Source organism: Labeo rohita, chromosome 22, assembly GCF_022985175.1.
Source record: "Labeo rohita strain BAU-BD-2019 chromosome 22, IGBB_LRoh.1.0, whole genome shotgun sequence".
Classification (NCBI taxonomy): domain Eukaryota; kingdom Metazoa; phylum Chordata; class Actinopteri; order Cypriniformes; family Cyprinidae; genus Labeo; species Labeo rohita.
In genome coordinates, this window is record NC_066890.1 from 66,272,637 (window position 1) to 66,299,272 (window position 26,636).

Consider the following 26,636-nt stretch of genomic DNA (forward strand, 5'->3'; position numbering starts at 1 on the left):
AAAACATAATTTCTTTATGACTGAAGAAAGAAAGACATGAACATCTTGGATAACAAGGGGGCGAGTACATTATCTGTGAATCTTTGTTTTGGAAGTGCACTCCTCCTTTAAACTATAACTGTAATATGTATTGTTGTATGAATAATAAACAATTGATAATATTATCCACACCTAACCTGTAGTAAAGTATTAACAAATTCGGTATTATATTATGTTCATCCCTCCAAAACAGAGAAAACAACTTTTACAAACATGTACATGTCTCTTTTAAAGTATATAATCAGTTGTATTTGTAGGGGATATTATAGCATCATTCTTAACCCCACTCTAGATCTCAACTTTCTAACCCTGGTTACAGCTGTAAGTAACTTTGCAAGTACATGTCAACTTATTCTACAAACCCTAACCTAACAGTCTATTTTGCTTATTCTCTGATGACTGGTAGTTGACATGTAGTTGCAAAGTTACTTATCAACAAAATTTTCAATAAAGTGTAACCTTCTTATCTAACGTTAACAAAGATTACTAAATGCTGTTACAAGTGTACTGCTCAGTGTAGTTAATAGTAGTTAATGCATGCCTTATATAAGTGTTGCAGATTATTTATTTAGTACTAGTAGAGACACACATGGTTGGCAACAGTACAGTAAGATGCTGTAAGGCTAAAGACGGAGTTCTTGGCAAAAAATGGTTTCTTGAGTTTTTGGCACTCTTTATGATCAAATGATTTGATTGAATTATTGTTCATGCACAACATCTGAGCTCAATCTTAATTTTGCAATGACCTTGAAAGTGCCTTATGGGTGCCTGTTTTCAGTTGTCTGTTGCAGTTATTATTGAGCATTCGGCATCATGTTTCTTACTGACGCCAGTGACTCATTTCATTTTCTTGGCCCCGTGTGGTCTCGTTCATTTTGATCACACCTCATGCTTGTTTATCTCAATATTTGCGCCAGGAGACAGTCCAAAACACCTTTATTAGCTGTTGCTTACATCCCGTTCATTTCTTATTTCCAGCAAATCTTTGTTATCAGAATTTCTGTTTGTTTAATAAGCACAGATTGTTCCATATGGCCATTTTGTATGCATAACCTGCAGAAGAAACATTGTAAAGGCATTATTAAGTATTATTAATATTTATTATTAAGGTGTTTTATCAATGTTCCCAGCCTTCTTAGTATAAGTTCAGTCTGTCCAGCTTAATGTTGTCTATCAGAACATCTGCCAGTTGCTTCAGGGATATTGACGAAGGGAATTGGCTTTTCACTCTTCTCTCCAAAACTGCCAACAGTGGTTTGATCATGTTCAAGTCAGCGGATTGATCTGGCCAAGACAGATGTTGAAGTTCATCTTGTTGCTCCAACTGTCCAGGTTTTATGATCATAACTCCATCTTTTTCACATTTTAGCTTGGTTTCTGTGATTAAATTTTTAAGTAATTGCAGCTCTTTCATGCATGTTGGCTTTGTGAAGCCCTCTGTGGTTGGTTTTTATGGCAACATGGTCTTCAAAGTGAATATTGAGGTTTGCTGTCAGTTTTGTGTTGTTTGGACACAATACTTCTTAGTGTTTGACAGTCTCTATCACTCACTTTCGGTTTTCAACCACTTTTTTAGGTCTTGCCATGCTTTGCATATGCAGTCGTGATCGTAAAGAGTGTTATTCTTCAAACGCTAAACAATTGGGCTTTTAAGGTTACAGACGCTCCTGCTTTTTTTTTTCATCGACAAAAGCAAAAATGAAAATGTCTGCCCCCAAAGCTAAGTAGCAAGCTTACTTTTTGGATCTCGATTTTTGGTTATGCATGTGTGTAAACACAGAAGCTGATGCAAAATTAAATTGTAAGGATGTTTATTTTCTGTATAAACAAACATAGGCCTGCTAAATAAACATACTGATGAGGTTCATGGCCAGTTCGCATTCTTAACCCTGATTGATTTAATTGTACATTACAATAGATCCAGTTGAAAGTGATTAACGCACCAGCTACTGAGAGGAAACTACTTCGTAAGCAAGCGAGATATTGATATCACCTCCACAACAGATGTTCGAAACTCACTCGCAGATGTTTGCAACTATGGGAAAACGTTTAAGAGTTTTTGAACTCAAAGCGTGTCAACTTCAATCTGATGTTTCTGTAAACGTGAATCTGTTTTTATTTGTCATAATGCGAATATGCTGAGCGTTTCTTTCTTGTTGTTTCAAACGGTGATGTATAACAACTGAAGTCATATGGACTCATTTTCTGATGTTTTTATGGTGCTTTCATGTCCTTTTTGATCTTGACACACTGAGAAAAAAATGATATTTTGCACCAATGTAAAAAAAAATCTAATTTGTTACAGCCATATAAGTTTTTCTCAGATTGTTTTTATGGTTTGGTTCAAACCTTACATTTTTGTTTAACATAAATATCTCTTTTCCCAAAGATAGAAATATACATACCAGGTAAAAAGATTAAACATGGCACCTTTTCAGTGCAGTTGTTGTCCTAATTTTCCGATTTCTTTCCTATATGTATCCCTACTAACGGTAGATTGAAGAGCACATATGCTCTTATGCAGGAAATGAGGTCAGGTAGCAGGAATGGATTTGATTGGACAGGAGCCCTCATGACTGCTTCATTCATCTGGTGACTCTGATGTCTTTTTTATGATGAGGAATGGGCTTTTATCTTCATGAAGAGGTTTTCCATACTGCCTTTCAGCCACAACTACTCACACATTTTTTTTTCAATCAGGCCTGAATGTCATCTGCCTCTTTTTAAGGGGAAGAGACAGTAAAACAGCAGGACAGCTGGAGAGTGAAACTCTTCACAGGTTCTGAGGTTGCCATCATATAGACGTCTGAGTTCAGAATAGGTGCTTGTTCAAGCACTTGTGCATTGTTGAAGTAGTTCAGTTGGTTCAGTCTGGGTCTGTGCATTTCTCATGCATGTAGTGCAATATTCGGTATAAACCATGCAATTGGTATTGAGCAGAACAAAAAACGCAGACTCAGAAATGTGTGGAAAAAGCTAGAGATTTCTTGAACCAGAGCTAAGTGTGCAACTTGAGTCCATCTGCTTGTCCCCTGATTGGGACTGAAGCTGTCAGAAATGTTGTGCGGAAATATGAAGCATAGTTCTTTCCAAAAATTGTCATCTTTTACTTACCCTTGTGTTGTTCCAAACACATATGTGACCCTGGACCACAACACCAGTCATAAGTAGCACAGGTATATTTGTAGCAATAGCCAAAAATGCATTGTATGGGTCAAAATTATTGCTTTTTTAATTACTAAGTAAAGATCATGTTCCATGAAGATACTTTTTAAATTTCCTACCGCAATTTTCTCGATATTTTGATTCCAGATTTTCAAATAGTTGTATCTTGGCCAAATATTTTTCTTTCAGCTTATGTATCAGTTTCAGTTTCACTAAATTGACCCTTATGACTGGTTTTGTGGTCCAGGGTCGCATATGGCTTTTTTACTTTAGTAAACCATAAAAGAAATGTTAATGCTCATGATGCTCTTTTTCATGCAGTTCTTGAGATTTGACGATGAATTTCACCGCATAAAAACTGCAAATGACTTTTGTTAAATGTCCCAGCATAAATCAATCAAATCAAATCATTATCAGCAAATGTTTTTCTCCATCATTTACTACAACACATCAGTTACAGACTTTGATCTTCAGATTCAAACCCAATCAGCTCAGAAGATTCAAATTCTGTTTTTAAAATCACACAGATCAGAATTTTAAAAATAAATAAAAAAACATATATATATTTAATTTTATTTTGTGTTATTTTATTTAGTATTTTTTCTATTTTTATTTAGCAATAATAATAATCATTATTATGATTATTTTATAGCTAATTTTAAATGTAATCACAAAATTGTGGCCAGCTTACACAACCCTACACAGAAGCACAGCATAATCAAATTTTCATTAATTAATTAATTCATTCATTCATTTGCATTTTATATCCTAACTGTAATTTTTTTTCCCCAAATCATGTTGCCTTGCTCCCATTCAGATCTGCTTTTTCTTTATTGATAATCCATTATAGTTAGATGTACTAAGATTTGTCACTATTTACATTACATTGTGACTTTAAACTTATGAGTTGCATGGTGCAGTTACAGGTGGATGGAGAAAACATTACCCTAATAAAAATATATATATTTAAAATATATTTATTTTATAAGTATAGTTAAGTATAGTTGAAATGTATTAACGTGTTTACTGACATATTGCTTGAGACTTCCTGATATAAAAACTATAGTTAAACTTTATTTGGAGTACTGCTTTTGCACAAAGCACATTTCTTAATTTTAAGCTCAAAATATGTTTTAATGTCACTACTATGATCTTTAAATAATATTGTTTTTTAAATGCAAAATATTTAAAGTGTAAATAAAGTATACTTGCAATAGTTGCACTTTAGCTCAATCAAATACACTTCAGTATATCTTTAGTTGGACTTCAGCACTACTTCCACACAATTAAAGTGCATTAAGTACAAAATTAGTTGCTCCAATTTTGCAGACTTTAAGTTTAACAGTTTCGTACACTAAAAGTACAATTGCATTTTTATTAAATATTAAATATGTAAATGCATTTTAGTATACTTAGCATAAACTTAGAATACACTTTAATAAATGTATTTATTTTTTGGTAGCTAACCAATATTTATATTTATACAGTATCTGCACCAGAATGATGCATTGCTAAAGGCCTTTTCTATGTGTCTGGTTTCTATGATACTGGTGTGAAAAAGGCATCTAGTTCACCTTAGAGCGTTGAACTGCACGGGAAGCACTGGTTCCCTTTTCATAATTTATAGAGTGGCACATGACTTAGATTCCAGCGCCTGTGAAGAGTGTCACCCGCTGCGGGCAGAAGTCAACATGCGATCAAAGCCAAGCTGTGGCTAAATCACAGGCAGACAAGCGCAATGATGATCTGACCCTTGGGATTCTCCGTTCTGTGCTTCCCGCTGCATTTCCAGCTCATCCACAGCAGCTCCTGTTACATTAGTGACAAAATGATATTCTGGAATTTTTTGTTCCAGTGGCTTCTTTGTACGTTCCCTTAATTCTCTTGGTATTATTCCTTTGCTGTAAGAAAAATATCTGGGGAAAACGGAAAAGGTACTGATAACTTTTTGCCATGACATTATAGATTTCCTTTAACCCTAAAACATGACAATGCAATGTAATACGAAATTCAAAATACAAGTAGACACTTGTGAAAAGTACAAAAAATTCCTTCATATTAACAGAGAGTACATTACATTATGGGCTTTTCTCATAGTGGAAGATCTCATAGCCAGAGAAGTAAAAACTGGAAGATAGAGAGATCGAGGGCAAAAAGTATGGGGGAACTGAGATGGAACTGAAAAAATGTGTGATTAAAGTCATTGCTGTGCCCGTGAGGAATTGTCACCCTTTAAAGAGAATTTGCTGAAAATTTACTCCACTTCAGGCCATCCAAGATTTAGATAAGTTTGCTTCTTCATGAGATTTGGAGAAACAGATCCTCTGCAGTGAATGGGTGCCATCAGAAACAGCTGATTAAAACATCACAGTAATTCACAAGTAATCCACACCACTCCAGTCCATCAGTCAACATCTTGAGAAGCCAAAAGCTGTGTTTTTTGTAAGAAATTCAGAGATATTTTTTGCTTCAAACCTGCTTAAACATGAGTCCTCTATCAAAACATTATTATGGATTATGAAATTCTTGTGTTGGGCTAGAAGTGACAGATTTGTTTCTTACAAACGTTACTTGATGAACTGGAGTGGTGTGGATTAGTTGAGGATTATTGTGATGTTTGTATGAGCTATTTGGACTCCCATTCACTGCAAAACTTGATTTATTTGGACAGTTCAGTTTTGTAGGATTAAGCGTTTTTAACAAGTGCATGATGAAAGTTTTCAACAGTGTGATATATGATGCTGTTCCATGATAGTTGATGCATCTGTAGTAACCACAAATCAGAAATCAGGCTTCATTTTTACTTTTATTTTTCCAGAGAACAACTACACCACCCATAATCCTAAAAAGAGATTCACCAATTAGAGAAATCTGTTCAGCAGCGACTGCCTGATCCAATAAAGCACACAAGTTTTTTCTTACACTTTTAAAGTTTGGGATCAGTAAGATTTTTATGTTTTTGAAGGAAGATTCTTTAGTTTAACAAGGCTGCATTTGATCAAAAATACAGCCAAAAACAGTAATATTGTGAAATATTATTGTAACTTAAAAGAACTGTGTTCCATTTTAATGTAATGTAGTCAAAAGTTTGCATTCCCCTTTCAGAATCATTAAAAATGTTAATTATTTTACCAAAATAAGAGGGATCATACAAAATGCATGTTATTGTTTATTTAGTACTGACCTGAATAAGATGTTTAACATAAGGATGTTTACATATAGTCCACAAGAGAAAATAATAGTTGAATGTATAAAAATGACCCTGTTCAAAAGTTTACATACACTTGATTCTTAATACTGTATTGTTCCCTGAATGATCCACAGCTGTGTTTGTTTGTTTAGTATTAGTTGTTCATGTTTTTCATTTTTGTGTATTTGAACACTTTCCAACAATGACTGTATGATTTTGAGATTCATCTTTTTACACTGAGGACAACTGAGGGACTCATATGCAACTATTATTGAAGGTTCAGACGCTCACTGATGATCCAGAAGCAAAAAACATGCATTAAGAGCCGGGGGGTGAAAACTTTTGAACAAAATGGAGATGTGTACCTTTTTTCCCCTAAATATCATATTTTTCATTTAGTACTGCCCTTCAGAGGCTACAGAAGATACTTACATGTTTCCCAGAAATTTTCACCCCTGGCTCTATTACTATTAAAACTATTTTTTCTTGTGGACTATGTAAACATATTTCAGGTGAAATATCTTATTTAGGTCAGCACTAAATTAAAAATAGCATGCATTTGTATGATCCCCCTTATTCTGGTAAAATAATTAACATCTTTAATGATTCTGAGGGGGATGCAAACTTTTGACCTCAACTGGATATTAATATATTTATTCCTGTGATGCAAAGCTGAATTTTTAGCAAGCATTACTGGTCTTCGGTGTCATGTTATCCTTAAAAAATAATTTGATAGTAAAGAGACATTTACTTTTGAAAGGAAGTGTATATGTTTGTATATATCTGGTTCATTTCCAGTAAATGTATGTTCTACTTAATTATAATCATAGTTACTATAAAAGTGTTTTTGCTTCAAATCAAAGGTTTAAAAGGTTGAGATTCATCTTGGAGCTGACTGGTGTATTTCATAACTGGAAAGTTTTCTTCTGAAATGCCTAGAGAGGTAATGAATGTCAAAAATACTTCAGGAGTCCATACGAAGCAATACCTTTTTATTCGGTTCTTTGCCAAAAAAAGTATATTTTGCATTTAGGAGTGGCAAGGAAAATGATTCCCAAGGTTTTAATTAGGATTCAGTCAGACTGAAATGCCTAAAATGTTAAGATCTATTCGTGCTTCTAATACTTTTACCTGTGACCTGATAAAACGACATCATAACCCTCATCTCAAGTTGAAATATCAGCTTTTCTTTGCTGTCAGAGAAGATTAAGTGTAAAGAAAAGTCTCCCACAGCGTTTCCGTCAGGGACCGGTCAGTGCAGCCTGATGAGGGCAAAGAGTCAGCGCTCCTCTTGAAGAAAATATGTCTGGGTCCTTCTGATCTGGAGGAGGATGATGAGGAGCAGTAGAGAAAATTCTCTCTTCCCTGTGGGGCGTCTCTCAGAAAACATTCATCTTCAACACTAAATTAAAGAAAGGTTTTTGGTCCACAAGCTGAATGTAAGGAGCATTCTCACAGAACTGTTTATCCATAAACTCAATATAATAATACAGATCTCACCTGTTCACCTGCGATGTGGCTGAATTGTGGTCATGTAGTATGTCTAATCTTGATACACTGAATTTTGAAAATGCTGTTTTCGCATTGTAATGTGGACTGTGGGTTATTCGAAAATGAGGCATGTTTAGTCATGTGATGCGTATTATACAGATACACTCTTAAAAATAAAGGTGCTGCATGATATCATAGTAGAACCTTTTTTGTCTAAATGGTTCCATAAAGAACCTTTAACATCTGAAGAACCTTTCTGTTTCACAGAAGGCTTTTTTGTGGCCAAACAAGGTTCTTCAGATTATAAAACGTAAGAAAGAGGTGGTTCTTTAAAGAACCTTTGACTGAATGGTTCTTTGTGGAACCAAAAATGGTTCTTCTGTGGAATTGCTGTAAAGAATCTTTTAAAGCATCCTTTATTTTTAGGAGTGTATCTGTGCTTGATATTGTTTTACAGATACCAAAGATGACAGAAAATGTACTCAGAAAGACCATGCTGGTTAACCAGCATCACAAGCTTCTAGCCATAGCAGCAGTGCTGTAAAGGAGATGAATTTTCATACCCTACAGCTTCATAACATATCTACATTAGAAGTTTAGTGAGTTTGTGCATGGCAATGAAAACAGCGTTGTAAATTATGATTATCACAAGCACACCACTTGCTTCAGCACCAAAAAAAGTGAAATCTATAGTAAGAAAAATGGCATCTGTGGTTGTCATAACATAAAAGCACAGTAGCATTTGACTGAAATAATATTTTCAATAAAAATGTATTCATTTTAAAAGGGTCATTGGATGCAAAGTTCACTTTTTCATGTTGTTTGAACATTAATGTGTGTTGTCAGTGTATGTACAAATCTACCCTATAATGATAAAAATCCATGCAGTGGTCTTTAATTATTCTGTTAATCTGTTCAAATTGTTCAAATTGTGCCGTCACATCGACAGAGGCTGCTCCCACGATAGTTGATTGACATGAGCGTTTTACCTCAGATCAGCTGTCACAGTCCGCACTCTTTGTTTCGATGCTGGAGCAGGGATGTGAGTTAGACAAGAATATCTCAGATAGAGCGATTGAGGTGTTGTGTTGCTGGATGTAATAATGAACATAGTGGTCGTCATTTACTCCCGACATCTGAGCCGCTAAGGATGCATTAGATTACGTTTGTTTGTGAAGGGAATGCACCTCCCGATCTACATATATCCGCCTGTGTTCACGCGAATCATCCATGATCCAGCTTCACTTACAAGAGAAGTGAGTAAAATGAGTATTTTATGAATCTTTGCGATCGCCTTTTCTAATAATGTGCTAGTTAGCAAGTTTAGCGGGTAAACGCGGCTAAATGCGGCTAAAGTAAACAGGCTCGTCACTCCACACAGAGAAGAGAGGGGCGGGGTGAGCAGAGCTCATTGCATTTAAAGGAACAACCCCTTAGAATGGGATGATTTTTGCAGAGCTGATTTTGACAAGGTAAAAAGGGTGTTGTTTTACACAATCATTGAGAATTTTTAACCAAAGTATATTATAGACTTTTCAATAAGAGCCTAAAGAATCATATCAACTCATGGAAAATGGGCATTCGATGACCCCTTTAATACTGAAACAGTGTTCCCTAGTGAAAAATAAGTATAAAAAAATGTATTTCAAATACATTTATTTCAGGCTAAGTATACTACAGATACATTTACATATTATGTACTTAATAAAAAATACCGTGCCATTGTAATTTTAGTGTACTAAACTGGTATATTTGAAGTGTGATAAATTGGAGCAACTAATTTTGTCCTTAATGCACTTTAATTGTGTGGAAGTAGTGCTGAAGTCCAACTAAAGATATACTGAAGTATATTTGATTGTACTATTTGAAAGTGGAACTGTTGCGTATGGAAGCCCGTTTCCGCCGCTGAATAAAAAAAAAAAAAAATTGCGACTTTTTATCTCACAATTCTGACTTTTTTTCTTAGAACTGCAGGATACAAACTCGCAATTCTGACTTTTTTTCTCAGAATTGTGACTCATAAACTCACAAGTCTGAGAAACGAAGTCAGAATTTTGTAGAATTTCGCAATTCAGTGAACATATCAGTCTTTTTTTCTCCTCAGAACTAGACTTTATAATTCACAATTGCAAGTTTATATCTCACAATTCTAAGAAAAAAACGTCAGAACTGCGAGATACAAACTCGCAATTGCGAGAAAACAATTATTTCTCACAATTTTGAGTTTATATCCTGCAAATGTGACTTTATAACTCACAATTGTGCATTTATATCTCACAGTTCTGAGAAAAAAAGTCAGAATTGTGAGATGATAAGTCGCAATTACCTTTTTCATAATTTTTTTTTTAGTACTAAATACTAATATAGAGGTAGCATTAACAGAAAATACCATCATGGTAACACATCCATGACACTAAAATAATGCAGTAAATGTTAATTTAACAAAATAAGATGTAACATAAAACCCTAATGTACATAAATGAGAATTTTTTAATGCTTTTCACTATAAATAGTAAGATGACTTGTTCCTTTTCACTTCCGAAAACTGTACATTTAACAGTATTTTACTGAAACTTGCAGAAAATGTCTTTGTTACGATTTTTTCACATGTACGCTTAAAATGAAAGGTTTCGTGCATGTTAAGGATTCTTGATGCAGCCACAGTTTCAGTGATTCAGGGAAAAGAAAGCGGTTGGGTTTTTTTATGTGGTCATGTAACCACATAAGCAGCGTTCTTACGCTTTCTTAACTTACACAGCTTTCTCACAATAAGCTTTCTGTTGTGCATGTAAATGTAGTCAGGAAAACTGTTAGGAAAAGCTTAACATGCTGTCAAATCCAACAAGCATCACTTCATTCATCCCTATTATAGCTCCACTCAGAAGATAAACTCACTAGCTAACCTTACTAATCGGCCTAAACTTCACATCACCTAAAGGTGAAGAGAAGCTACATTAAGGTTTTATTTCTTCACTGTTGCTTTGCCCATTCATCCATCAACATATCCCCACAGTCCCGCATGTGTCTCACCAGAGCCCTTTGTCTCAGGGAAATTAGTCATTGATAACCTGTGTCACAGCTACTGGTCTCCATGCGCTGACCCCCTGCTGCAGTGTTTGTGGTAGATCTGCTGTTCACAAATGCACTAATGCAGTCCAGATCTCTGGCTCTCTCCCCATTGCCCCTTCCTCTCAAGAGTGTGTTGTCATATTGATGACTCACAGACAGAGTGTTTGCCAAGCGGTGCGTGTGTGTTTGTGTTGTGTTGAGGGCCGTCAGCAGTTATTAGATGGGGGCTGGACACACAGAAGCTGTACTGACCTCAAGTGAATAGACAGAAATGTGAAAACACTCCATCGGGACATTATAACTGACAGTTTATGAATTTGCATTGCCATATAATCTTTTGACAAACAAATCTGGGTTGTTGTCAATATATGCAGGGGCTTGGATTGCATTTAGTGTGCATTTGCGGTGTACTTCAACCTTACAAGTTTTAAAAAGTGTACTTGCAGAAAATGTAATATTAATGAAATAAAAGGCCACTTAAGTGTACTTTATGACTAAGAACTAAATGACTCATGAATGTATCTTAAGTACACTACTAAAAATGCACTTTATAGTAATGAACTTCGATTTAAAGATTTTAATGTGCATTTTGAATCATTGTTTTAATGATCTTCTAGTATTTGATTGTCATTTGAACTGTAGTTAATATATTTTAAATCTACTAAACTTCAAAAGTACTACTAACTACTAAATTACAAATTTGTAATTACAAATATATTAAAAAAGTAAAAAAAATAAATAAAAAATAATAGATTTAAAATGCATTCATTTTATACTAAGTATAGTTCTAAGTATAGTTTACTGACATATCTTTCGAGACTTACTGATATAAAAAATGTTTTTAAACTGGAGTGCTACTTGTGCACAAATATTTTGCAATTAAAGGCCGATATTATTTAAAGTGTAAATAAAGTTTAATTGCAATAGCTCAACTTTAGCCCAATCAAATATACTGTGCTACAAAATCAGTTGTTCCAATTTAGCAGACTTTAAATATACCAGTTTAGTACACTAAAACTACAACTGAAGAGTGTTTTTATTAAGTATATAGTATGTAAATGTATTTGTAGTATACTTAGCATGACATAAATGTATTTTAAATACATTTTAGTATGTTTATTTTTAGGGATGACATAAAATTTCAGTAAAAATTACTTTTAAGCATGTTCAGTGCATAAATGCTTGTCAGTACACTTTAACCATATTTAAAAAACAATAGCATTATATTTTAAAATTATATATAAACATGTACTTAAGTCCTACTTAATTGGGTCAAAAAGTACTCTAAAATTCAGCTAATTGCATTTAATATAAATTTAAATTATTATTTTTTTATTATTTTATTTTATTTTATTATTATTTATTTGGTTGCAATTGACATGCAATTGAGTAAACATTATGACAAGTTCACACTTGAATATATTATTTTAAAATAAATAATAAGAAAAAAGCGTGCTTCCAAAAGTGTACTTCTTTTTCACAGAGGGAGTGGTTGCGCCAATATTGCTATTTTGGGCTCCTCAAACAAACAAAGTAATATTTTCAGGGTAATAAACCTACAAAAAGCTGTACTGATAGTTTCCACATTTCTACATTTTAACTTAAAAACTCACTTCACCTTAAAGACAGACCTGTGTTTTTGTTGAAGAATTTATTTTTGTATATTTTGTACTTTTGACAGTATTAATATTGGATGAGCTTAGTTGTTTTCCTTTCTGCAGACTGTCAGTCTGAAGTGATATGGGCATTGGCTAGACACTAGTATCACCAGAAGAAAAACAAATCTTATTTGAGAAGAACATATTTTTAAAAGAATCCCTGTATCCTTTTTAATCAAAGTCGCTAAAAATGACTGATTTAGACTATTTTACTAATCAGATTATCTTTGCAGAAAGGTGATACCAGCCTCACTCCATGTCTCTCCTCTCTCTTATTTTCTGTGCGTTTTGTTCTTTTTCGAATGTGGTCTTGACTTTAAATTCAGCCAAATGAAAGCTGTCTGTTCAGGTGGGGGATAGATGGGGGCAGATGTCAGAATAATCCATCACATAACACACAGCAGATGTGTTCAAATGTTCCAGCACATGAGCGACTGGAGGCCCGGCCAGCGGGGGGTTCAACCAGGAGCACGTCTCACAGGGAACGGATCACTTAGATTAGAAAGGAAAAAACACACACGATTCTGAAATGGAACAAATGTGGTCATCCTTTGTATCGAATATTTGAACACTTGTATATCTAAGGGTTTGTTCGGACAAATCTGATATTTCGGATTAACTGCATTTTGTAAGTAATGAAATCGAATCTGTTCGTGCAGACAGTGCATTCAGTATCCAATATATCTACATCGTTTTCCATTTTAATCACTGAAGCATCAGCACAAAGCCAAGACAGTTTCTTCCACAACAACTTAGAGCAGTTGTCATTGGAAGGAAAGGGCGGAAAACTAGAAATTATATCTTCACCGTGGCTAAAATTATGAGCTGCATGAGACGACATAAGCAATAAAGGTTTTGCTGTAAATTACACTCCATTCATAAGGGAAATGGAACTGCTCACTAATTCATTCGTTCATTCATCATTCACCATGTGGTTATAGACTTCTGTATACTCACAACAAATTTCTTCATCATTCTTTATTTATGGAAAAAAGCTGAGCGATGGTGTGCTGATGGTGGCCATATACGGCCATATAAGAGGTGTACAGGTACACCTCACTCCCCTGACCTCAAGAGGCACACAAGTAACTGATGCCAAAAGCTGTGGTCTTTAGTATTCTTGTTTGTGCACCTGCCTACCATATTTGGCTCCAATCCGTCTTAAAGGACCTGTCCCAAATGGCACCCTAAACCCTCACAGTCTTCTTTTGAGTCTTTCATGACATAATGATGCTTTGACTGTTGGGTAGAGTGCGGGCTCGGAAGAAGTGCGTATCGAGGGTGCGAAAATGATGAATGGGACACCCTGCAGTCTCAAGGACTTAACGGCCACACGCACTCGGTGGCCATTTTAAGTCTGCAAGAGCGTAAAGGCACATGATATGTTTCATTTGGTACAGGGCCAAAGTCATGACCAGTTACATTGGTGCTCATACTGGAGGTTACTGTCTTTAGCACCCACCTCCCATTCTGGTTGATGCTAGTTCAAATCCCTCTGAGAGTGGCGCAAGTCGGACCAGTTACATTGGTGCTGTGACCCGTAATAGTGAGGTTTAGGAGGAGAGTGTAATGGAGGCCATATAAGAGGTGTACAGTTACACCTCACTCCCCTGACCTTAACAAGCACACTAGTGTGATTCAGGATTCGAGATTCAAGATTATGATTTAAGATTACTTTATTTGTCCCTAAGGAATTTGTTTTGCATGAAGGCTGCCACATACAAAAATACATACAATTATAGTACAATTACAGCAGACACAGAAAAAATATAGACATAAGTGGATTCAACACCTACAGCACCACTCTCATTTCAAGTTTTCTTGTTAGTGCACCTGCCGACCATGCCGGTTAACACTTGGTTAGAATCCCTCTAAAAGTGGCACCGGTTACATTGGTGCCATGACCTGGATAGTAGTGAGGCTTAGGAGGGTCAGTAAACAAAAGCCAGATAGTAAGAGAGCTCTTTCTTGCATTTGCATTGTCGGTAAACCAGATAGCAGGATCTTCATTTAGGAAGTCCTGACGGAGACCAAGAATAACAAAGAAGTTCAAAGTGTTCTGCCATTGTCGTGACATGTTGCCAAGTATGGTAACCCATACTCAGAGTGTGAGTTCTACATTTAACCCATTTAACACACAGCCGAGAGTGGTGAATAAACACACACAAACTGTAATCGCCTGAGGAGCAACTGGGGGTTTGGTACCTAGATCAGGGACCTCAGTCGTGGCTACTGAAGGTGGAAGAGAGCTTTACATTCACTTCCCCCAGCTACATTTCCTGCCCGTACTGTTAGAGAGTGTTGATATCATCTGGTTGATATCATCTGATATCAAAAATTTATCAGTAAACTAAACCTTCCTTAATATTACCAACCAGAACTTGAACTACCTGTTGCAAAAAAAAGATGCTTTCTTTGAGCATACCCTAAATGACAAGTCAACCTTTATTTAAATAGCACATTTAACAATTTAACGCTCAATTTTCAAAGTCAGTTCATCATTGATTCATTGATGTCATCAAGTTGACGATTTTGCTGGAAATTAAGTGTCCCCAACTTAGCAAGCCAGAGGCGACATCTGCTAGGAACCAAAACTCCATCGGTGAAAGAAATGGAGGAAAAAAAAAACAATAAAGGCCATTCTAATGGGGATTGGGCTGCACGTTTTCACTTCTGGGCTCAAAAACAATCATAAAATCAGCCTCAATCATGCACTGCTTTTACTCTGCCTCACATGCGAATCCAATGTGTGGGACTGAGTGAAGAACTCACTCAAAGCAGGTGGAACCAAGAGCATTTAGAAAATGTTCAACAATTTAGTGCAAAGTTGCACTGGCAAACATTTTCAAACCACCAAAATGAACTCAGTATCTCCTTTTGTTCAGATTTCGACATGATGTGACACCTGTTCCCTTTGTGATTTCATGTATACCAGGGCCTTAATGCAGCATAGTTCACTTCAAGGTGAAAGAATGTGTGAAAATGAATTTGGATACAGATTTAAACCTTGTTCTGAGAACTTCTTGTGAGATTCAATTTCTGCTCAAGGTTTAGGGTTGAAGTGAACTCTAAATAAACATTGTATTTGAATCTGACAACATGTAGACCTTGGTCAAATTTAGAACCTATGAAATATTCATCAATCTGTCAATATTTTAAACAGCTTGTCACATTAGTTTGTAGTTCTGCCGTCTGCACAATGCAACACAGTTTGAACTTTTCCCCGCGACTGCTGTACTGTAACACTGCATTCCTTGTGCTCACATGCAAATACTTGTGTGTTCTGTTTCTCCACTGCTATCCGTGGCATTTTAAAAAGTTATAGGCCGTACTCAGGACTGTTTATTTGTTTGTCTGCAGTGCCTGCAACCGTGCAAGGAATTATGGGAAACAAGACGAGCCCTGTCTCCCAAGACCTGCGAGGTAAGTCTCTCCATGGAAGAATTCCTCCCTATGTTTTCGCCGACTGGAGAGTGTTACAGCCGTGAAGGAAAGGCTAATTGCGTAGGACGGTTCTCTGATTAAAAACCACACAAACCAACACAATGCACACATAAAAATAAATCTGAGACCAGCTTGTGACTGAATGAGATGAATTAGCACACAAAGCCATGTAGTCACGCTCCGCAATCAAAGATGTGTCATGCACGCGTGTGGTTTTATGTGCGTTCGTCTAAAACGAATTGAAGCGGCAACTGAACGACTCTCAAAATTCCAGTGTGATTTTATGGCCCTTTTATCCCGTGTCCCCAGAGTGGTCTAGAGTTGAACACAGAGATTATGTTTCCCTCAGCGGAGATCAGCACGTTATTGAAGTGAAGCAGATAAGAGCCGTGTTTACGTCCAGACCTTTGTTCTTCACAGAAAGCATAACAACTGTTAACATCTTGTTGAAATTCAGAGATCATTATCTCAACAAAGCTTTAATTTAAACAGTCAGCGTGAAGTGTTTCAATGCTTGAGGTCCATCAGATGGACGCGCTGTGTGGTTCAGCGGCGCATAAGACGCGTTGGGTAATAAGTACCCAGAATTCTTCACAGCCACTTAGAACCACGCAGCGAAGCCCTTTGTTGTTTTCCCAATTCTGTGATTCACCCAATGGAAGAAACATGCGCCTCGTTCAGACTGACAGAAGTGTTGAGTTGAGTAATCTTGGAGATGTTGTACAGATGAACAGTTTCCAGAGCGCCCCGCAGCCACATGTGTGTGCATAATCAGAGAGGTTATGTGTGTTTGACTTGGGCCGTATAAGGAACGGTGTGTCAACGGCGGTACAAACACACGGCGGGACAGAGACACAGGGACCGGCGGACGCCTTTGTGGCTCGCCCGACATGCTTTGGATGGGTGGCTTTGTCTAACCGCTGCGTCCCACACGGTGTCTGTCTTTCTTTCACTTTTTGTCACTCCCTGACTTTCCAGCTGCCTCTCATTAGTGGTGTGGGCTAAATCAAGCATTACTACTACTATTGCTATTAGGGTTAGTGAGTTGAACAAACCCCCGTACGGTACCTCTAGGATTTCGCCATTTTGCAGTTGGAGAATTTAACACAAATCAAACGAGCACTCTGCATTATATGCGGCAGCTTGCATAACGGCAAAACAAAATGCTGTTAACCAATCAAAATTCAAAGACCAAACAAATTTATCAGTGCTAATTCAACTGCTCTGCCACTGTATTGCACTGAATTCCATTACCATTTCTAGAAGTTGAATAATACTATATTTAAAATAATGTATATAATGTGCTAATCTGATTTCACCAGCATTATTTAATTGCATATGCACTTATATGTTTCAGTGAATGCAATCACTGGTAATACTATTATATGTTGTGAAAATATATAAAAAATAAAATTACAATAATAGGCAGTCATATACTTGTTAAATTGTAAAAACATGAAATAATAATTTAAAACATTATATAATCAGTCACTGATTGCATGCTGTAGTGATTCAGTATTTCTTATTGTGTCAACAGTGTCTTGTGCATATAGTGGACCATAAAAGACCGCAAACTGAGTAACTATGCACAAAAATATTTACTGATAATTGTACTTTTACTGTCACTAATGCTAATTATGTAAGTGCATCATGATTACTGGTGGATTTTCATTGTAAAACAACAGAAAAAATCATGCAAATATCACCACAGCTTTTGAACAACGCAACAAATTCAGTCATTCTAGGCTGCAAAAATCAGAAAAATACATTTAGCCACAGTTAAAGCACAGTTAAATTTATTTAATTATATTTAATTTCTCCTTTAATACATTTAATACATTCAGAGCAGGGTAGATTACTTACAAAGTGTAATCCATTTCCAATCCGATTCCAAATTTCATTAAATAAATTGTAGTTAGTAATGTAATCCATTACATTAGACATTTGATGTAATATAATCCAAGTACTTTTTGATTACTTTTAGATTACTTTTGACCTAACTCTTTCGCCACAGTGATTTAAATAGGATAATATTGTACCATATTGACACAAAAATACAAAGTTTGTGAAGGAACTGTGGGGGTTTGTGAGTTTAATGAAAAACTAATAATTACTTAAGTCATAAAAATGTTACATTTAAAGAAATAATTTTCAAATCAATCAAAATACAAAATAAAAAATTGAATGTTTTATTTGTTTACCTATTTTATTTGTTTACCCTGTCATGTGACTATAATGAACAACAGAAAAACAATGAACATGCAAATGTGATAATTATAATTTCAGGGGTACTTCAAGTACATATATTAGGTGAAAGTTCTGATGACAAAAAGGTTTGTGAATTTGTCCATTTTAATGTGTTTGAAAGACAAAAGCCTTTACAAAGGTCCACAAAACTTGAAGACTTTCTGAATGTATATAAGCAGCAGGCTATTTTAGAAAGAAACATTTAAAAGGTGAAAAATAGAAATTAGGGAGAATCGATACCATGGTGCAGTTCTTGTTACTACTGCAAATCCATGTTAAATAAGATGATTTGTAGATTGAAAAGTCTTCTGACTGTGCGAACTGATCGCTGTGAACAGTGTTTCTCCTGTTTGTCTGTGCTGTTTCATCTGGCTTTAATCTAGTTTAAATTAGCAAGTCACAGCGCTGATGGGTTTTGTCTCTGTCTCTCTACTTTCTGAAAGAAGCATCACGAGTGTGTGACCAGTGCTGAGTTTCTGCGCTCGCTGCGGTCACAGAAGCAGGGCGACTGTCCTCCGCCCCAGCGGGCGTCTGGTTTCGCTGCAGCCTGTGTGGAGAGCTGTGCGGTCGACCGCGAGTGCTCCGGCATCAAAAAGTGCTGCTCAAATGGCTGTGGACACACCTGCCAGTCCCCAGCCAACCTTTACAGAGGTATAACACACTGCAGGGAGGGATGGGAATACACTTCAGCTTATGGGGCGAATGGTTGATGCAATTAACTGACCTTGTATTGAAATAATAGAAAAATGTATTTAAATGAGATTAAGTATGCATATGTGTTTCTTGTTTAAAACTGTATGACTTTCTTCTGTGAAACAAAAAGACATCCTGAAGAATGTTGGTAACCAAAGTTCCTATTGACTTCCATTATTTGGACAAAAATACAATGGAAATACAGGGGAACTATAAAAATCTGGCTATCAAAAATATTTTTTTTATGTTCCTCAGAAGAAAGCCATACAGGTTTGAAACGACATGAATTTTTTTTTTTTTGTCCATAAAAAGGCTAAAATTAATATATATCTAATTTAATATAATAATTTATTTTAAAATATGTAGTAAAGCATTTATGTTATAACATATAAAATTAACTTTGATACAAAAAGTACTACTATATTATAAAGGTCTCTAAGAACCTGGCAAAAGCATTTAAATGAGATTTTTAAAAGATTTCCTTCATCTCAGACGTACTAATTTTTCTGTGACCCAAATTTAATTCACAGCTGTTGTTTGTAAAAGGTAAGAATTAAGTACTCAGTGAGGCTTTTATATACTGTTGTAATTTTGACCTGATTAGCTGATTTATTGTCACCCTCACCGGCCAAACAGACTTCACATGATTCATCGTACATTTGCTTTTTCACCTCAAAGTCTCTGTTTTTGTTCAGGAGTCCCTTTGAAGCCAAGGAGAGACATTTCCTTTTCAGAGGACCAGAACGGCCATCTGAAGGTGACGTGGATGTCCAAGTTTAACGTCTCTGTCGAGCCGGTTCTTTATATTCTCCAGAGGAGGTGGAATCATGGGATTCACCCCAGTGAGGACGACGCGTCGGCCTGGCAGACCGTTCTCATGGTAAGTGCTCTCGGATACCGAGCCCTGATGAAGATTAAGAGTCTAGTTTATTCAGCGTAAGCGCATGTGGGTTTGGGGTTTGTGGAAGACGTCTTGAATCCACTATTACACATAATTCTTCAAACCTCCTCGGAACGTCTTTCAAGGACTCTAAGAGAATACCTCCATTCTGTTAGGTTTAACAGATGTGTTCTTTAGCTATTGATGTGTGATGTTAAGAACATTTAGATAAAGTTTATAATCTGCTGTAGAACTGAACAAACACCAAAATGCTTTAGGGTTTGCTGAAGCCAGAGATTCAGTCAGAGATTCTGTGCAATTCTCAAACTATTAAGTAGGGGTGTGCGATATTGGGGAAAAAATTATATCTCTCCGTATTTTGAGACGAAGCTGATACTTAAAGGATATTTTGCAAAGTGTGTTTTTGTGCAGGTACCTTGACTGGTTTAGGTCTGTCATGGATAAATAAATACAACACTACAACCACCAGTAGGTCGTGGCAAATCCCTCAACTAGTGAGTCATTGAATCATTCATTCAAACGATTCATTCACATCAGCTGATTCATATAGAAAAGAAGCAAGTGACTGTCTTTATGAATGGATTATTTAATCACTGGCTCAGTCGATTTAGTTCAAAAACAGATTAATTCAGGTACAAAACAATGCAGTGTCTCTCTAAGATGCACAATGTTCTGCTCTGGCTTTGTTGAACTATTTTCGTTGGTGAAACAGAAAAAAACAGGCAGTATTGTGTCTAAAATGTAACTTAATATAAACTTCTTGATTGTTGAACTGTTGTATAAAATCAATACAACATTTGCAATCACACCAACGTGCTGATATTTGGGAAAACAGCACTTTTGGACTCTTAATATGTGTTTTTGTGTGTTTTTTGCAAATTGAGTGACATACTCAATAATGTCAGCTCAACAAATCGTTAAAACAACAATTACATTATTATTGTTGGCAATAAATATCTCACACCCCTACTACTAAATAATACTTCTTTGTATTTGTATATATTTGAATACACTTCATATATTATATTTTATACTCATAATCATCGACTTACTGTAGGGTACGATGGAGCTACAGGTGCCCTGGGGTAAAAGGCGCCTTTGATAATATTTTCCTCTAAAACAGAAAAAAAACGTGGCGTAGCATGTTACAAAACATCCGCTTTTTAAGATACACGTGAAAATTTGTCTGATCCTTGACGTGATCGCAGGCAGCAGCGCAAAGTCGATTTTGTGCTTACTTGATCAAATATTTTATGTTATTAAAAATGTTGTAGATTTAAGTAGCAAAAGAGAATTGCTAAAATTATTAAATATATCTTGAGACAAATGTCGTCTTAATGATTTTCCGTTTTGTTTAAGGTAATTAATACGGAAGTTTTTAAGTAGCAAAAGAGAATTGCTAAAATTATTAAATATATCTTGAGACAAATGTCGTCTTAATGATTTTCCGTTTAGAATGAAACCATCATATTTAAAAACATGATATTAATCATGTCATATAATAAAATATAACATGTTGTTACTACTGTAAATCTATATTAAATTTTATGGGATCTCTTTCAATGCTTTCAGAATCTTTACATTTTAAAATGATTTTGTTTCTGTAGTTTAAAATATTTGTTTTGTATTAACATATTTTAATGGCAGTATATTTATTGAACAAAAAAGAAAATAGCAGAAATGCTGAGCACTGAATTGAAAATAGCTCAGAATGTTCTTTCAAACATCTTTCTTTTGTGAAAAATCACACTTAAATGAGTGTTTTCTTCATAAGCAGTAAGCAGTGCTGAAAATGACTGGTCTTCTCAAGAGATTACGAGACATTGAAAGAAACAGGCAGCTCATTGTGCAGTTTCTGAGCTCCCGGTGGGATCCGTGATGTAATGGATAGGGACGTCTGAGCTGTGCTTTTCAACAGGCCTTTATAGAGAGATCTCCCTGCTGTCATTACTGTGACTCTTATCAGCATACAGCAGTGATGGAGCTCTTCCATCCTGCATCAGGAGCGGATTTGTCTTAATTAAAGTCTCTCTGACCCTTCTCCCAGACCATGGAGGACCGCTCCTTGTTGAAGGACATCCGGCCCCACAGGTGGTACCAGTTTCGAGTTAGCGCGGTCAACAGTCAGGGCACCAGAGGCTTCACCACTCCCAGCAAGCATTTCTTTTCTGTACGAGGTAAAACACTCTTTCAACAGTACATTGTTTTCTAAAGGAAAAGTCTGTGAATTTGCTTCACGAAGTTATCAGATGATGGAAGCAAATCAAATAGACTAAACACACTACTTAATAGCTTCATATTCAACACAAACATCCACTTGTAAAGGCTTTCAAGGCTTTTTGCAAAAACTCTCATTTTTCACCCTTGCCCTGACCTGTTTCACACATTTTGCATCTGTAGCACATGAGCGTCACTGTGACTGCATTTTACACACACTCTTACAAATAAAGGATCTTTATTGGCATCTGTGGTTCCATAACAAACATGGAAGTTTTCTATTGGACAAAAGGTTCTTTATAGTTAAAAAAAAAGTTCTTAAGTTAATTAAAATATTCTTCACACTAAGAAAAAGTGGTTTGTTTAAGAAGATTCTTTAGGAAACTGGTTCTTTTATATATATATTACTTTTAATCTATTGCAGATGCTAAAGATATTTCTTTAATAACATCCATAATTTGTAGAAAGTAGCAACTATTACAAACTTAATCTACAGGAAATGGTGGATTCATTTACACATCTGTAATGAATACATGAACAATGAAAAATACTTCTAAAGCAGTTAGTTCATTTTAATTTGTACATTTACTAATACATTATTAACATAAAATGTTGTATCTGTTGTAAAGGGGTGCTATTATCCTTTTTCACTTTTTGAATTTTAGTCAGTGTGTGGTGAGCATGTTTAGGCATAAAAAAGATATACAGAGTCCACAGGAAAGGGAGATATTTAGTTTTTAATAAATCTTTTTCAAGAACTACAACAAATGCTAAAAGTGTTTGTTTTCCAGATGTTATGATGTCACAACGCGGTCCCTTAGAATATCATTAAAATAAATCCCGCCTACGTAAATTCAAATGGTTGGGGGGTGTGTAGGGACGAGGTGGGGGATTAGCTTAACTTTAGCGATGCCGCGTGGAGAACAGCTTCTGAGACGCTTCAGAGCAGTAACGCGCCACAGACATGTGCACTGTGTGGTAGGAGATTTATTCATCATACAGTGTAATTAGCTTCACTTATAACGCAAGTCTTTTTCTAAATGCATAAACTTGCACTCGACTAGGCTAAGCTGATCAGTGATGATGTTCTTTGATAATATTAATGTTAGGCTGCTTTTAGCCTTATGCTGGAGCTGGTTTCGGGCAATGAAACTAAATATGTGAATAATTAAATAAATTAGCACAAAAATATAATCTATCGGCGATCTGGCAGGCTGACAACAGCACCCAACACTACTGTAGCATATTATTTACTCACCCTCCATGCATCCTAGGTGTACTTTCTTCTTTCAGATGAATGCAATCGGTGTTATATTAAAAGTTATACTGGCACTCCCAAGCTTTAGAACCGCATAGACAGGTGTTTCTCTTCATCAGTCCAAAACAAGTCCAATAAAGTGCATCTATCCATAATAAAAAGGGGGGGTGGGGTTAATAAAGGCCTCCTGTTGTCACACCCCTATGGACTGTTTATGTTGGTTTCTCCCTCTTGTGCCCATATTTGGTTGTTCCTGTTTCCTGTCCTTGTTTAATCATCATTAGTTAACCTTGTATCACCTGTGCCTTATTATGTTCATCATAATCACCTGTCTTTATAAGTTTGTTGTCCGGTCTCGTCAATGTATGCGTGGTTTTACCGTCCTGCTGTGGATTTACCTGTTTTGAATTTACCTGTGGAATATAATACAGACTTTATCTTTGACTTTCGTCTCCGTTCGCCCCTTCCTCACACAATATGTGACACCTGTAGTGAATCGATGCGTTTTTGTAAGAAAAATATCCATATTTAAAATTAGCTTGCACTAACTGCTTTGGCAAGGGGCGTGGCAGTACTGAAACAACGTCTAAGCTGGTCACCAATCATAATGCAGTGGGACAACTAACCAATCACAACACATTTAGTTTTTCGGAAGGCGGGCCTTCATTGAACCCAGAACTAATCGAGCCATTTGTACCAAGCTGGGGAGAAAGGTATTGTAAATGTAAATCATGTGAAAAATAATACGTCTTTCGAACCACCAAGCATGAAAGCATGTTCTAGTACACCCCCAAAATTAAATCGAGACTTTGAAAAAAGGGCATAATAGGACCCTTTTAACACTAAGTTGTTTAATGGTGGTTCACACTGCAAAAAAAAGATTTTTTTACTTAACATTTTTGTCTTGGTTTTTAGCGTAAATATCTAAACATTCTTGAATCAAGATGCATTTACTTGACAAGTAAAGATATTAAGTATTTTTTTCTAAAAAAAAAAAAATTATAATTAACTTTTTTTAAGCAAAAACAAACAAAATTGCTAACTCTTTTTAGAAAACAAGACATCTTAATTCATTTTACTTGTAAATTAATCTTGATTCAAGATTTTTCGATATTTATACTAGAAAACAAGAAGAAATAGCCTTTATTACACTCTATAAGTGTCGATAAATAGGTTAATCACCTTTTTTCTGCTGTTTCTGCAAGAATAGCCTAAGCACTGAACTTTTACTTGAAATGCTGTCTGCTTATATGTGTGGTGTAAATACTTAAGCCCATGAGAGTACCTATGCGCTACAAAATATATATATAATAAGTAAGTAAGTTGTCGCTGGACATTTATTTAAAACAATGACAAAGTGACTCAGGGGAGTCATGGGAGTTCACCTCTACAGCCAATTTCACCTGCATCAAACGATAATGACTAATGAATAATTGCTGAATGCTACAAAAGATTGTCTGCTTTGACACTGCAACTACTACTTCTGCAGTTTTTCAGGAAGCGCACTGTGTTTTCAAATGATTATTTGCATTATTTATTGGCAGGCACACAGCGACTGATGTATGAAGTTGAGCTCTAGAGTCAGCTTTTCCCATTTTACAGTTAAACAATTAAAGCCGGCACCAGGATTAATCACAAAGTACCAAAAATCAAAGCTAACAGAGAAATAAACTATAAATGCAGTTTTATAATAGCTCAATAATGTTTTATGTTGGACTGTTGCAAATTAATGAGAAATGTGTGAATTTTGAGTCCTGAGAAAGCACACTTTTAAGGACTGTATGTTAGGTACGGGAGCTTGTTTTGTTTTGATTTGATTAATCTGATCGGATCTGTTTGGAGCTATTATCATCCCTCCCATACGTTTGGCCGCTTGGATCCATTTCTCCTCAAAGTGAATTGTTTCTGAAGTAATTTTACGATGCATTCATTTTGTACAGTAATGAAGTCGCATTTCATTTCTGTTAACCAGAGTAAAATACACGGGACAGATGTAATAGTTTGTTTAAATATGGCTTGGGGGTGGTGGACCATTTCCAGGGTTAGTTTTGGACCCTAAATTTGGATTTGCGCAGGAAGAAATCATTCTAAACCAAGATCGCAGATACAATCAGCTTTGTCTCAGAGCAGCGGTTGGCTAGCATTTTTTGTGCATTTTATGGCCAGGTCAAAGCTCTCTCCAGCCTCTGCCTATCAATTTATTTCTTCATTTCTTTGTTTTGACGAAGCATAATTACTTGAATAGTTTGAAAATGACTTCATGAAGAGCTGATAGTGAAACACTGTTGTTGCCAAGGTACACTTGAGTGCTGTCTATACAGACTTTCCATACAAAAAATCAGGTGAAAACAGTAAAATCTTTGACATTAAAAGTTCATTTTTACAACTGAATTTAGCAACTATTTTGAACACTTTTTTTCACAAACTGTAACTTTTATAAACTGTATTAATAAACTTTTAATGTACATTTTAACATTGTAAGCAGAAGAAGCACTTAAAATTTACATACACCTTGCAGAATCTGCAAAATGTTAACCTATACACTTGATTCTTAATACTGTGTTGTTACCTGAATGTTCATGAGTCCTGAACAGTTAAACTGCCTGCTGTTGTTCAGAAAAATCACTCAGGTCCCACAAATTCTGTGGTTTTTCGGCATTTTTGTGTATTTGAACTTTTTCCAACAATGACTATATGATTTTAAGATCCTTTTTTCTCACACTGATGACAACTGAGGGACTCATATGCAACTATTACAAAAGGTCCAAACACTCACTGATGCTCCAGAAGGAAACACGATGTATAAAGAGCCAGGGGTGAAAACTTTTAAAAAGAATGGAGATGTGTACATTTTTCTTATTTTGCCTAGGTATCGTATTTTTTTGCATATTTTATTTTGTCTTCTGGAAAACATGTAAGTATCTTCTGAAGGGCAGTACTAAATGAAAAAAATATGGCAAAATAAGAAAAATGTACACGTCTCCATTCTTTTCAAAAGTTTTCACCCCCTAGTTCCTAATGCATGGTTTTTCCTTATGGATTCCTTATGGTTTGAACCAGTTGTCCTCAGTGTGAAAACATGGCTCTCAAAATCATACAGTCATTGTTGGAAAGGGTTCAAATACACAAAAATGTTGAAAAACCAAATAATTTGTGGGCCCTGAAGGATTTTTCTGAAGAACAGCGAGCAGTTTAACTGTTCAGGACAAACAAGAGACTCAATTATCAATTATTACTAAATAAAAAACACAGCTGTGCATCATT

At 35.7% G+C, this 26,636-nt stretch overlaps 1 protein-coding gene across 3 annotated transcripts in view; it reads left to right on the plus strand.

Annotated features, from left to right (window-relative positions):
* anos1b (anosmin 1b) overlaps positions 1 to 26,636 on the plus strand; it is an 82,231-nt gene that overhangs the window by 28,648 nt on the left and 26,947 nt on the right. For 2 of the 3 annotated variants that reach the window (XM_051094170.1, XM_051094171.1), the window contains exons 3-6: positions 15,973 to 16,035; positions 18,747 to 18,954; positions 19,692 to 19,876; positions 21,945 to 22,074. In XM_051094170.1, the coding sequence (XP_050950127.1) occupies positions 15,973 to 16,035; positions 18,747 to 18,954; positions 19,692 to 19,876; positions 21,945 to 22,074 (586 nt within the window). The remainder of the gene's footprint in view (positions 1 to 15,972; positions 16,036 to 18,746; positions 18,955 to 19,691; positions 19,877 to 21,944; positions 22,075 to 26,636) is intronic. The other variant, XM_051094172.1, reaches the window with a different exon arrangement.